The 15,371-nt window shown below is 34.1% G+C and overlaps 1 protein-coding gene across 1 annotated transcript in view; it reads right to left on the bottom strand.

The window, feature by feature from the left end:
- Nucleotides 1-15,371, bottom strand: part of LOC100370630 (phosphatidylinositol-3,5-bisphosphate 3-phosphatase MTMR6-like) — a 64,652-nt gene that overhangs the window by 45,658 nt on the left and 3,623 nt on the right. The window contains exon 2 of the mRNA XM_085497683.1: nt 5,821-5,937. Within this exon, the coding sequence (XP_085353809.1) occupies nt 5,821-5,937 (117 nt within the window). The remainder of the gene's footprint in view (nt 1-5,820; nt 5,938-15,371) is intronic.

Below are 15,371 nucleotides of genomic sequence, written 5' to 3'. Positions count from 1 at the left end.
TATCTGTAGTTTCACAAAAATAACACATGACAGTATCACTCCAGGTTAAACATGTATGACTTGTGAGCACATAAAAAAAGATATTATATGATGATCGGTGTGAATATGAAGTTAGATAAATGGATAGATAATGCAATTCTAGCAGCAGCTGTGATGTGTTCCAGCTGTTACAAAGGCTGCAATCTCTCTGTCTCATCTTAAAAATGGCGCCTTATGTATGCATGGGATGACACTGGAAGGACTTCGTGATAGATTGCCTATATATACGTTCATATACAAAATTTTGGATACATGAATCAGACAATCATGTTTTGTCGTCCATGTACATGTAAACTGTAACACTGCTACTGATGCCATTTCAAGCTTAATTGCAAATGTCAGACAGTTTAAAAACAATGTAATTCGGTGTTTCAAAACAATGAATATATCAGTGAGGCATATTTAGCAAAGACATGCTCTGCAAATAAATATGACTTGCACCCACACTATATAAAATATACATGTCTAACTGCTATTGAGATATAATGTGTCAATGTGCCCTTGCGATATACATTATGACTGAGTGTCTTTGTGATCACCATGTTGTTTATTATGTGGGACTACCCTAACGATATATATTACACCTGAGTGCTTTAGCAATATATTACACCTGAGTGCCTAAGCGATATATTACACCCGAGTGCCCATGTGATATATCACACCTGAGAACCTGGGCGATACATTACACCCGAGTGCCTAAGCGATATATTACACCCGAGTATCCTTTATATATATTATTGCCTTTGTGATATATTAGTGCCCTTGCGATATAATTAAACACGAGTGCCCTTGCGATATATTATACGCGAGTGCCCTTGCGATATATTATACTTGAGTGCCCTTGCGATATATTACACCTGAGTGCCCTTGTGATATACTATAACTGAGTGGCCTTGCAATATATTATATCTGAGTGCCCTTGGGATATATTACACCTGAGTGCCCTTGCGATATACTATACTTGAGTGCCCTTGCGATATACTATACCTGAGTACCCTTGGGATATATTATACCTGAGTGGCCTTGGGATATATTATACCTGAGTGGCCTTGCAATATATTACACCTGAGTGCCCTTGGGATATATTACACCTGAGTGCCCTTGGGATATATTACACCTGAGTGACCTTGGGATATACTATACCTGAGTGCCCTTGGGATATACTATACCTGAGTGCCCTTGCGATATATTACACCTGAGTGCCCTTGGGATATATTATACCTGAGTGGCCTTGCAATATATTACACCTGAGTGCCCTGGGGATATATTATACCTGAGTGGCCTTGCAATATATTACACCTGAGTGCCCTTGGGATATATTATACCTGAGTGGCCTTGCAATATATTACACCTGAGTGCCCTTGGGATATATTATACCTGAGTGGCCTTGCAATATATTACACCTGAGTGGCCTTGCAATATATTACACCTGAGTGGCCTTGCAATATATTATACCTGAGTGGCCTTGCAATATATTACACCTGAGTGCCCTTGGGATATATTAAACCTGACTGCCCTAGTGATCCCTTGATATATATTATGTGGGACTACTTATGTGATAGTAAGCAAATAACACCGAATGAACGGCAAGGTAAATACTACGTCAAATTATAGTAAATACGTACTGCATGCGTGACTCGAACCGGCGCTCGCATATGGCACCTAATCACCTAGCTTCACGCCACCACGCGTCTTCCCCTCGGCCACACAGCGTGATCTGATCCAGATCACACAGATCCAGATCACACAGCCAGATCTGAATGCCTTTGCCGCATTCTGGCCACGTGGAGGGGTTTCATGTTCTCTGCACGTAATAAGCTCAGTTATTAAGCATCCTTTTTTGGGGATGTCCGGTGGCCGAGTGGAAGACGTGTGGTGGCGTGAAGCTAGGCAATTAGGTGCCGTACACGAGCGCCAGTTCGAGTCACGCACGCAGTACGTGTTTACTATAATTTGACGTAGTATTTACCTTGTCGCTTATTTGGTGTTACTTGCTTACTTTACTTCCTATGTCAACAGCAACTATGAGTTTAAAATTGTACCTCTGTGATACTCGTACATTATGCCTGAGTGGTTGATACAAGATAATATTGAGGTCAGAAATCTAACAACATTTGAGTGTTAAGGTGGAAGTTGTGACAGTAAGTCCTCCTGATGCCAATTACACAGTTATTCATCTGCACTATGAACATATTAAAAAATGTCAGAAATAAGACTAAAAACTGAAATTATTAAAAAAACAGTAGCTCAAAACAATTGCACTTATTTTTAATGGAATCTATCAGGTACATATACATGATAAAACCTTAATGGATTTTGCATCCCCTGGATCATATGGTTAATGCATCCTCGCAAGCTTGGGCCTTTTCAGTAGCACAACCTTGGGCAACAAAAGCTGTATCCAATCGATATAGATTATTAATATATGTAAGTGCCCTTGCAATGTATTATATGTGACGACCTTAGTATATATATATATATATTACCGGTATGTGTGATTACCCTTGCGTTATATTACACCTAAAAGCCATTGCAATATATTACGTCATAGTGCCCTTGTGTCAATATAACACATCTGACTGCCCTTAAATATTACGGGTAAGTCTTTCCTTGCAATATAGTAAGTCTGACTCCCCTCGCGATATATCAAGTCTGACTTTCCCTTGTGATATGTTAAGTCTGACTCTCCCTTGCGATATATTAAGTCTGACCCTCCCTTGTGATATATTGAGTCAAACTCTCCATTGCGATATATTAAGTCAGACTCTCTCTTGTGATATATTGAGTCTGACTTTCCTTTGCGATATATTAAGTCTGACCCTCCCTTGTGATATATTGAGTCAAACTCTCCATTGCGATATATTAAGTCAGACTCTCTCTTGTGATATATTGAGACTGACTTTCCTTTGCGAATATTAAGTCTGACGCTCCTTTGTGATATATTGAATCAATATATATTATTATATATTGATATAAATGTATGACTGCTATTGTGATATATTGTGTATGACTCTCCTTTGCAATATACAGAATCTGACTCACATAGATAAATTGAGCATGACTCTCCTTAGAGATATATTAAGTCTGACTCACATAGATATATTGAGCATGACTCTCCTTTGCGGTATATTAAGTCTGACTCGCATAGATATATTTAGCATGACTTTCCTTTGCAATATATTAAGTCTGACTCACATAGATATATTTATCATGACTCTCCTTTGCAATATATTAAGTCTGACTCACATAGATATATTTAGCATGACTCTCCTTTGCGGTATATTAAGTCTGACTCACATAGATATATTTAGCATGACTCTCCTTTGCAATATATTAAGTCTGACTCACATAGATATATTTAGCATGACTCTCCTTTGCGGTATATTAAGTCTGACTCACATAGATATATTTAGCATGACTCTCCTTTGCGATATATTAAGTCTGACTCACATAGACATATATTTAGCATGACTCTCCTTTGCGGTATATTAAGTCTGACTCACATAGATATATTTAGCATGACTCTCCTTTGCAATATATTAAGTCTGACTCACATAGATATATTTAGCATGACTCTCCTTTGCAATATATTAAGTCTGACTCACATAGATATATTTAGCACGACTTTCCTTTGCAATATATTAAGTCTGACTCACATAAATATATTTAGCATGACTCTCATTTGCGGTATATTAAGTCTGACTCACATAGATATATTTAGCATGACTTTCCTTTGCAATATATTAAGTCTGACTCACATAGATATATTTAGCATGACTCTCCTTTGCGATATATTAAGTCTGACTCACATAGATATATTGAGCATGACTCTCCTTTGCGATATATTTAAGTCTGACACTCACAGATACATGTATATTGATTATGACTGCAATATACTGACTCTGACTCACATCTAAATATACTGAGTTTGACTTTCACTTGCAATATATTGAGTCTGACACTCTTTCGCGATATAATGAGCCAGACTCTCCCTTTTGATATGCAATATACCATGTCTTATTGTTGACATGCTGGAGTACCAGGTATTAATAAATTACTGAAGTATCAAATATGGTATATCAAATAGGCTGGACACATAAACAATGGGTGTAAAGTATTTTATCTAGGCCAAGTAGGAGATAAAGGACAAAACCCCCATCATACAGGACAGCTGACAGCTGAATTTCAAACATTAATTTTACATTAATGCAATATCATTAATTTACACAGATATTTACATTAAAAAAATCACATGAAGTGCTAATATTAACACCTTGCTGAAAAAAATTATTTATTTTGAAAAACAGAATTAATTAATAATTTGTTTTCTCATATTTCTAAATATTAGCAGAAGAGAAACAAAACTGACATTGCAATAATAAGTTAGTACATGTATAATAGTTATTACATGTCTCAGCAAAATTATTGAAGGAGGAGATTTTTAACAGTTTGTAATTACTGGTAAACTAAATATATATATAATGGAGCTTTTAATGAAAACCAACATATAGAAATACATGACAATAGACTTGCATTAACTGAATTAATCCAACCATTGTACAGACAAGGTACACCTCGAGTAAATCACCAGCATTTAAATACCACAAAATATTTTTTTGAACACAAATGAGACAATAGCGGCCACAAATCAACAATACATGTAAAAATATGGTTTTCTTTTTTTCTTATGCATACATAGATGCCAACAGAGCAAAACAACATGTTAACAATAATGATGAAATATATTTAAATTCGCAGGCTACACTAGCTAGTGACTGACCGCAAAAACAAGTGAACATTTCCCATGATGCTAATCATTAATTGTGAGTGACTTGCTTTATCTAATTATATCTAGATAGACACAGGTGTACATGGTATTATAATATCAGTCATTAAAAGTGTAATTATAATATTCAAATTAGATTATAATCTCATCATCATAATTATTTTGTTTTCCTGATTTTAGAAATCAAAACAACAGATATAACTATATGATACAAGATTGTCTTTGCATCAAAAGCATGAAATGCAGTATATGTCAATTTATTTTGTGATAAAACACAGATAAAAATAAACTTATTCCTCTGATATTAAAATTAAAAAATTCATGAAAGATCAATACCCAATACAATGCCTGTATTGCAGTGCATTTTTCGACGTGAACAGTCATGTTCGATTTGATTACAAGCATTTTATGAAAGTGAAACCAAACACACAGGAAATTTATAATCCATGCAAAAAAAAAAGTGCTTTGCAATAATGTATAAATACGTTGTCATATGAATGTGGGTGATAGTCTTGTGCGGAATTGTCTATAGATCAAGCAAGAACATAGATAGATTTGTTTAATCATCAATTATAAGGCATCTTGTTTAAGGCAGAGTCAATAAGTGCCTTAGATTAAGTTAAATAAAATTGATGGATTGTCTCCAGTGCTAAGCTCCACACTACATGTGTTTTGGGGTAATATTTGTTATACAACATATAGATGTCCTCAGAGAAATCAAAAATAGGATTCCAGATATAAGTCTATAGGTATTAAAAGGTGAAGAAAGGGTGCCTGATCTCTGACAGAGTCAGCACTACTAACCCATGGGAATATTCATATCACCTGGAAATACACAGCTGTTTTTTAGGGGGGGGGGGGGGACAATGGCAGAATATTTTAAAATATCAAAGAATATTAGAAATCAAAACAACAGATATAAGAAATTGTTGCGCTTAATTAAATAAAGTTATTATTATTATTATTATTATTAATATTGAGATACATAAACTTACCCATGTTTCTTTCTTTCCAGCAGGATCAACAAATATCAGGTGAGTCGCGGTCAAATATAACGTTCCTACCGATGGTTTACGACTATTAAACCGATCCAATAGACGAACATTTTCGATCTAAGAAAAAAAAAAAAAAAACGCACAAATATATATAAATTAATATGCTATACAATAACTCTATTCAACGACACATGACAAAGCCATGCTGATCAATTAGCGCAATATTTAGAAAGACTTCACAAAAACTGAGATCAATTTTCTTTTTATCATTTAAACTATGACACAATGCGAGTAATCCAACCTTAAAACAACTGAGCGCCCGTAAATACTGTTTAGAATGCAGGAAGAGCATCAGGAATTTGAATGGATCACAGAAGAGACACATGATACATAGTGGTCTGCATCATCACATGTATCAACGTAGGGCTACATGAATAGTATTAGTAAACATGGGGAATACACGACGACATCATTAAGCACTCATCGTACTGAAGAATACATCTAATGTACGTTGGAAATGGAGATGATTTTAATATTCAGATTTGCAGGGAGACAGAATTGCGGCTGATTTTTTTAAACACCTGTTTCCGGTGGGAATAGATTAGTTCATTGGCACAGTCCTCAAATTACGCTGTAACAACCAACATCATTTCTTTCACCATGTAATTACTGAATATCTCACGGTGTAGATGTTATTATTTTGCAGTAAACTATACTCTAACAAACTGGTTTATTTCAGTTGTCCCTCATATTACATTATTTAACCTACCCATGGAAAAAGTGAAATGATCCAGATTTTTTATTTCACATTCGCCATACACGTTGTGTCTGTATCATAGCAAGGAGAACTCAATATTTTTATGAAGGAGCTTCTCTCGCACAATATTTTTTGTTTTAATTTCCTTATTCATTTATCAAAAATGGTGGCAGAGATGAGTTTTGTGCAGGGTAATGGCAGAGTAACCGAAAATCATATGTACTCATATGGAGTCAATAATAATACGTGTGACATATGGTCGGACTAAAAACCACAGCACATGCTATATATACATACATGTAAACAATTGAATTGTCACCGGTGATCGCCGTACGTAGCAGACCAAAAAAGGGAACAGAACGGATTAACACAATATGTTAAAGTATACTGATTGGTGAGACGAGTACGAACTGACAGTTCATTTTCAATCTAAATTTACCACGCTGCAGTGTACTGTGGTTCACTGCTGTGCACGCAGTACATATACTTCATATATCATATACTTCATGTGCATACCGGTACCGGTATCAATCACTAAAGCTGGCAACAAATAAATGTGGGCAACGAATTCAATTCAGACACGCTTGTCTTCAATCAGAGGTGTAAATGTGATTGAATGTGCTAAAAGGATTCCATGTTGTACAACATACAGACACATCAGCTGCAATCAATGAAGAACAAATTCAATTTCTTCTGCCGTGAACAATATTGCAAATAGCAGTTCATCACCGACACCATAATGTATATGTATATTGTAACTGACTTGTGCTAAACGAACCTACGATAAATGATGCTACTCAAACATGGATACAAGACAGGAATAACCAACACAGTGAGTGCATAGATTACAATATCAATTTTTTTTTTCAAAGTTGCTATGAATCTAATCTACAATACAACTCTGAATTTATTCTTGAATTCAACATTATTTTGGACATTACAGGTAAGCTCATTATTCATTATTATGAAAACTCAATGAATTGTGCTTATATTTCAGTGTTCTTCAGGGACAGGTTTATTTATAGATTGTCAGCCTAGGATATATAGAATTCATGTCATTGCTATTCACAGTGTCTATCCATTACAGTATCTCAGATGGCGTCATTCAATTATGATCAATGCACAATTCTGATCACCCACCCTTATGCATAAATCCGTGAAATATTCACCTGTTGAAAATTTTACAATTTTAAAATTTACAGGTGTTTTACACTATGACTCCATCTCCTAAAAACCCTATAGTTTTCTATGACCCAGGGTCCTTAAAACCCCATCGTTCATTATGACCCATGACTTTAAGAACCCATCGTTCCTATAATCCCATGACTTAAAATACCCATCGTTCACTATGATCCCATGACTTAATCAAAGAAAGCTTAGAAAGAACTCCCATGTGCTGAGAGTATTGGAGACACATTGAATATAATTCGAAATTACTTAGCTGAAAACTAATTATGCAAATCAGAAAATTAATATGAACAGATTTGAGTGTAAAACTAATGAGGTCTGCGCAATGTAACAGAAAATCTATGTTTCTAAGTTTAATTGAAACGTGATTAGAACCAAAAAATTATGAATTATTGTGCTTATTATGGAATTAATATGAACAGATTTTTACCCCAAACTAATTAGGTTTGTACATTGTCCTAGAGCATCTTTGTACTAAGTTTGATTGAAATGGAATAATTAGTAGTATAGATATCAGTGTGAAAGCTTAAAATTGGTTAATTATGCAAATTAGGTAATTAACAAGTACAGATTTTAACCCACAATTATCCAGGTCTGTCTATTGTCCTACAGTATCCATGTACAAACATTCATTGATATGTGATGATTAGGACCTGAGATATCAGTGTGAAAGTTTGTTAATTATGCAAAATAATTAATGTGATTAATATGCACAATTATTTATCCTAAAACTAATCAGGTCTCTCACTCTCTGCATAGTCCTAAAGGATCTATGTACCAAGTTTCATTGAAATGCGATGATTAGTACTTGAGATACCCGCGGAAAAGCTGAAAATTAACTAATTATGCAAATTAGGTGATTAATATGCACAAATATTTATCAGAAACAATCAATCTCTGCATAGACCTTGAGTATCTAAGTACCAAGTTTCATTGAAATGTAATGCTCACTACTTATATCAAATGCTGAAAATTTATTAATTATGAAAATTAGGTAATTAATATGTACTGATATCACCATAAAAACTATTAGGTCTGAGCAGTGTCATATGACATCTATGTACCAAGTTTCATTGAAATGTGATGATTAGTACTTATATCAAATGCTGAAAATTAATTAATTATGCAAATTAGGTAATTAATATGTACTGATATCACCATGTTCATCAACCATATGTTTTATGCTGACGACCTTATTTTGGGTTCTCCTTCTATTAAGGGTTTGAATTCTCTTGTAAAGAAGTGTGAGAATTATGCCAATGAATTTGATATTTTATTCAATTTTAAGAAATCTGTCTGTATGTACAATTTGCCATCCCAGTGTGGCATTAAACGAGTTCCCAATGTTTATCTTAATGGCAAGCCACTAAAATTTGTTAGTCAGTGATGTTATTTAGGATATCATTTTACCCAGGACGGAAAAGACAGTATTTGTATGAGAAAACAAATACGTGGATTGTTTGCTCGAGCCAACTTTTTATTACGTAGTTTTAGTAAATGTTCTCTTCCTGTTAAGTGTACGCTATTTCGTAGTTATTGTTCAAATTTGTATTGTAGTTACCTATGATCGGATTTTACTGTGGCAGATTTTAATCGTATTCGTGTTGCGTATAACAACGCTCTTAGAATTATATGTAATGTCTCTCGTTCTTTTAATAGTAGTATTACAGAGACTTTCGCCAGTTTACATGTTGATGATTTTCAGGTTAAACTTAGAAAAATGTGCTACAGTTTTTCACAACGTATTTTGTTGAGTAAGAACTCTGTTTTAATCAATCTATTATCTAGTGATATTTTTTTTAAATCACGTATATGGCAAATGTGGCGTGGTCGATTCTATTTAAGGCATACTGTGTAATTTGTTAATATTTTTTTTTTCTTACTTTTTATATGGGCTTGTCCTGAAATAAAAGATAATAATAATAATAAAATAAAAACTATCAGGTCTGTGCAGTGTCATATGACATTTATGTACCAAGTTTCATTGAAATATGATGATTAGTACTTGAGATATCAGTGGGAAAACCGTAAATTGACTAATCATTATGCAAATTAGGTAATTAGTATCCACGGATTATTACTAAAAACTAATCAAAACCTAGCATTAGTTCAGAGCATGTACCGGGTATGTACAAAGTTTCATCAAAATCCAATGAGTGGTTGTTTAGATATCAGTGGAACAATCATGGAACAGCTAAAAATCAGCTAATTATCATGCAAATTAGGTAATTAATATACACAGATTTTTACCAAAAACTAATCAAATCTGCACATATGTTCAGAGCATCTATGTACCAAGTTTCATCAAAATCCAATGAGTGGTTGTTTAGATATCAGTGGAACAATCATGGAACAGCTAAAAATCAGCTAATTATCATGCAAATTAGGTAGGTAATTAATATGCATGGATTTTTACTAAAAACTAATCAAATCTGCGCATATGTTCAGAGCATCTATGTACCAAGTTTCATTAAAAACCGATGTATGGTTCTTGAGATAGCAGTGGAACAGTCGGACACACATACACACACACATACACAGACACACTAACTGCAAAGACTCCCATTTTGTGCTTCGCACATGGGAGTCAAAAACCCTTCTGTTCAATATGACCCCATCTCTTAAGACCTCATATTGCACTATAAGATCATGTCTTTAACACCGTTCACTATGATCCCATGTCTTAAAAACCCCACCACTCCCTATGACCCTATGTCTTAAAAGCACCACCATTTACGATGACTCCACGTCTTAAAGACCCAATATTGCACAATGACTCCATGGCTTAAGACCTCACAGTTCAATATGACACCATGTACCATGTCTGTCTTAATCAAAAAACATTGCACAAATACATGAAGTTCTAATATTCAATTTAAAACTTTCAAAGAATGAAAAGTTCAGTAATGTTTGGATATATAATTTCAGGCTCATTTATAAAATCACTGATGCCGATAATGCTTCACAATCATAACAAGCCGTGCATGGCACAGTCCCTGTTAGTTATCAAATTTAAGATATATAGTTTTTGTTTATAGTAATATAGTAGAAACATAAACATGTCAGCGATATGGATATGATTTTTGAACATTAAAATGCTTGACACTCAGCCAACTTGTATCATAAAACAAGTACTTGCCCATATTGAGAAATATTGCTCTGGAAAAGCATTAATTAAAACAAAATGGCCACCAAAAATTGTCATTTCAAATCAGTAGCCAATCAGCGATGGCCGTATAGTTAAATGATAATTTTGGTTTCATATACCCTGGGAAAGTATTCTATGTTCTTTTTTGTTATTAGGTGCTCGTATGCAATGGATTTTTCCACATAAAAACGACAAATTCGACCAAATTTTGTTAGCGTTGGCTAATGCAAATCATTTGTACCCCGGTATTTTGTATTTTTTTCCTGATTTGTAGGAATCTGAAAAGCACATTTCACAACTTGTCTCTTTATTTAGTTTCATGCCATATTCAAGATGGCTGCCCCCACATAGTAAATATCACATTCATTTTATTACCACTAGTGCGACAGCTGACAGAAATGCTTGATTTTTTTATGATACCCACCATTCAGCCCTTTTTTATTGGATCTTTAAACCAAAGTCAACATATCTATTACACGATGTATAAAAAATATATAAAAATTTGAACTTAATCAGTCAAAGCATGTCAAAGATATGGCACTAGAACCCCATTCATTAAAACAAAATGACCGTCAGTCGGCCATTTTGAAACCAATCTGAAAACAAGTAGCCTATCGGCTGAGATAGCTCCGCTGTTAGCAATGCACATTTCAATTAAAGAACTAAAGACATCATTAGAAAATGAACAATATGTATAGTATCAAAGCAATCCGACTTACAGTTTTTACAAGAAGTCGAAAATATCACTTTTTACCAAAAATAACAAAAATATTCACCAAAATTAGAGAATTAAAGATATCATCACAAAATTAACAAATCTGAGAGAGGTCCACATGTAGTACCTATATATGTAATAACAAAGCAATCGGACTTGCAGTTTTTACAAGAAGTCAAATATATCACTTTTTACCAAAAATGACAAAAATATTCACCAAAATTAGAGAATTGAAGATATCATCACAAAATGAACAAATCTGAGAAAGGTCTACATGTAGTATCTATATATGTAATATCAAAGCAATTGGACTTACAGTTTTTACAAGAAGTCAAAAATATCACTTTTTACCAAAAATGACAAAAATATTCACCAAAATTAGAGAATTGAAGATATCATCACGAAATGAACAAATCTGAGAGAGGTCTACATGTAGTATCTATATATGTAATATCAAAGCAATTGGACTTGCGGTTTTTAACAAGAAGTCGAAAAAGTAAAACATTGACACGGACGATGAACAATCACTCATATGATAAGCTCCGCTCGACAAAGTCGACAGCGGAGCTAAAAAAATGACATACATCAAGGTCCCCTAATGTCTAACTGATGTACCAAGTTTGAACAAAATCTATCTGTACAGCAGAGATTCCAGAATGCAAGAAATGCTTGATTTTGATGATTTTTCAGTACAAAAGTGGCCGCCATTCAAACATCTTAATTCAGATTGCGAAACAAATTGATGTGCATATGTATAATATTATGTACATGTATGTGTGTAATTGGTCCAGGCATGTCTAAGATATAGGTTCAGACGCATGCATGCACATACACACAGACACATGCACAGAGGTCAATCCATAAGCATGGATCAATCCCAATTGTCATTGGTAGTTTCTATTCTAGTGACCACATCATATATGCGCTAGTGTGTGTAAACTAGGAAGTATGGTATACCGGGGGGGGGGGGGGGTATGTACAGTTGATGAGTAGCTCAGAAGATCACACAGACCGTATGATATACCTTTAATTGAAGCAATCCATCACTGCACAGTCACCACAAGATGCTACACCATCCAATTCGCCAGTCTATTCAAAACCTTACTCCATCAATCTAACAGGCAATTGCTAATTGGACAATAAAATTCTAGAACCTTGAAGGAGTCAAGCAAGGAATCATGCAAGGTTTGTTTGATTGATTTTCAGAACATTATAATGCAGCACTCGATGTGGCAATCAATTAAGCATAGAAGTGTCATTTTAATGATAAACTATTGATCTTGCAGAAAATAGAACACATGTGGGACTTCCTATAGAGAAGGTAAGCCATAAAATGTATTCCTTACTTTGCTGTAGATTTAGGAAATACATGTAGGGCAAATAATCAAAGCAGTACAATAAAACAGATTTTAATTCTACGGAATTAATTATTAATTAAGCAAAAAAATAAAGAATACATATGATATTTGCATGTGACAAAGATATATGTATTTGAGGGCGCTCTGTAAGTTTAATTCAAAGAAATGCATCTGTGAGCAATGAGCAAGAGTACCCGGCAAGTGCATTATTACAGCGCCCTCACAGGCAAGACTGTCAAATACTTCAGTCTCAGAAATGCAAATGATTGTCTTAAAATACATTGTTGAAAGTCACACAATCCTAAACAATTCAATTTAATTCAATAACAGCATGAATTGTATTAAAGGGAAAGCTATGAATCCCTGGGATTGAACCATAAATTACGAACTTCATTGTTCACAGTGTCAATATGTCTTGTTTCACAATTCAATTTTAACACTTATAAGTCTCTCTAGAATCGATGCGAGCAGAAGAAAAGATAGATGTCGCAAGAAAAACCTAACACTACTGCATTATTAGATAAATAAAGATTAGTTTTCACAATTATTTGTTGATAATTTACAAGTATTTTGGTTTAGTCATTTACCATATTTGTGCTACAGTAGCATATGTGCTTTTGTAATTGACAAAGGTGTGTCTATGGTTCATAATCCAGTACATGATAAATTTAAATTTTAGTTTTACTATTTCAGTTTTTACTGCAGCACTATGTACAGTAACTGCTGAACAGAAAGCATGCATACACTTAATTGCCTAGAACTCCTTCCTTCTAATATCAAAGACAAGCAAATATATGTACCATTTGATGTTTCAAATGCAACAGGTGTTTCAAAAACAGTGTAAGCAATTTGCAAAAAAAAAATGACGTGGACTGGCAGTTTAAATAGTGGAATAGGCAGTTCCACAGAGCACCAAAAAGTCATCATGCCATATAATTGAGCACATTGAGTTTTAAATATAAAAGTAAACAAGTCATTATTTGAAAGAAAGCTAATCGATGAAAATGTCTCTAGTGTGGACAGTTTCAAATATTGCGACCTGAATATTGCACAAATATTGAGACAAGGCATGACTACTGCTTGCAAATAATACTGTATTTGTCTGATACTCCATTCTTATTGATGTTTCACGCACATATACATGTATGTGAGCTGACTTGAAAACGCACCTGATAACATGTATGTGAGCCGACTTGAAAACGCACTTGATAGCATGTATGTGAGCTGACTTGAAAACGCACCTGATAGATCAAGTTGGTTGTTAACCAATCTGAAAGCTGGGTGGTGCAAGTCGAAAATTTCTGGATAGCATCAAATGGCAAACGCAACACAACACAGAAGTGATTAGTAAGTGTCACAGTACGGATATGTTGGCATTCTGTTTAAATTCAAATTTTTAGGAGATAAACTGATCATTGAAGAAGTATTTAACACTTCTTACAGTACTTACAGTGTTACCGGTAGTCACAATTTTACATCATATTCTTGAATGAAGGTGACTACATTTTCTGTGACTCATTACAATATTTTTGTATGAATTCTGTTATGACTGTATAAGCACACTGTATGATCAGTGTTTGCATGATAATTGTGTTACAGCAACTACCTTTTTGTGACAATGTATTGTTGGAATGATTAATGAGTAACGTAGAGTAATATCTTTATTGCAATCAAATCCACTTTGTAAAGGAACAATAAAGTGTAAATAAATGGAAATAACCAAAAAAAGCAAAAAAAAAAAACAACAAAAACAGAATGACATTTATACAAAATATATATAAAATGTGCATTAGGCAAGTAATAATATGTATGGTATTATTATTTTGTGGTTTTAACCGAGGCAGCTGTTAGAGTGCTTTAATTATGAACATATTTTACATATATACATTACATATTTTGCTTGTCCTTATTGAGTATACCATAATGTAATAAACTATACAACCTGGTAGTGTTATGGGCTAGTTCATACACAGATGTTGATTAAAAAACACGAAACACAAGCCATGTGCATACAAACTTTCAGGAAGTGCCCCAAAAAGGTGTTAATCTCTTCAGACAGAGATGAAACCACAACTGAAGACCCACTGCACTCACACTGAAAAGCATACCCTCAGGTGACAACCTTTTCATAATCGCAATGTTCCAAGTCACAAACTGATTTTTTTTAAATTTTATTTCAACTCAGGAGCCAATCAGTGGCGGCCTTAAAGTTAGATGATGATTTCAAAAAAGCTAAAAAAAAGTTACATGTTGTTCATTTTATTAGGTGTTACGCAAGGAAATTTTTCACACAAAAACGATGAATTCAGTGAAATTTTGTTAGCGATTGGCTTAATGTTGCCCAAACAAATCGTTTACCTGTGAAAGTTTCTCAATTTGCCTCTT

The sequence above is a fragment of the Saccoglossus kowalevskii genome, chromosome 4 (genome assembly GCF_978046115.1).
Source record: "Saccoglossus kowalevskii chromosome 4, keSacKowa6.1, whole genome shotgun sequence".
Taxonomy (NCBI): domain Eukaryota; kingdom Metazoa; phylum Hemichordata; class Enteropneusta; family Harrimaniidae; genus Saccoglossus; species Saccoglossus kowalevskii.
The sequence above is the reverse complement of the archived record's forward strand: the minus strand, read 5'-3'. Positions and strand labels throughout refer to the sequence as shown.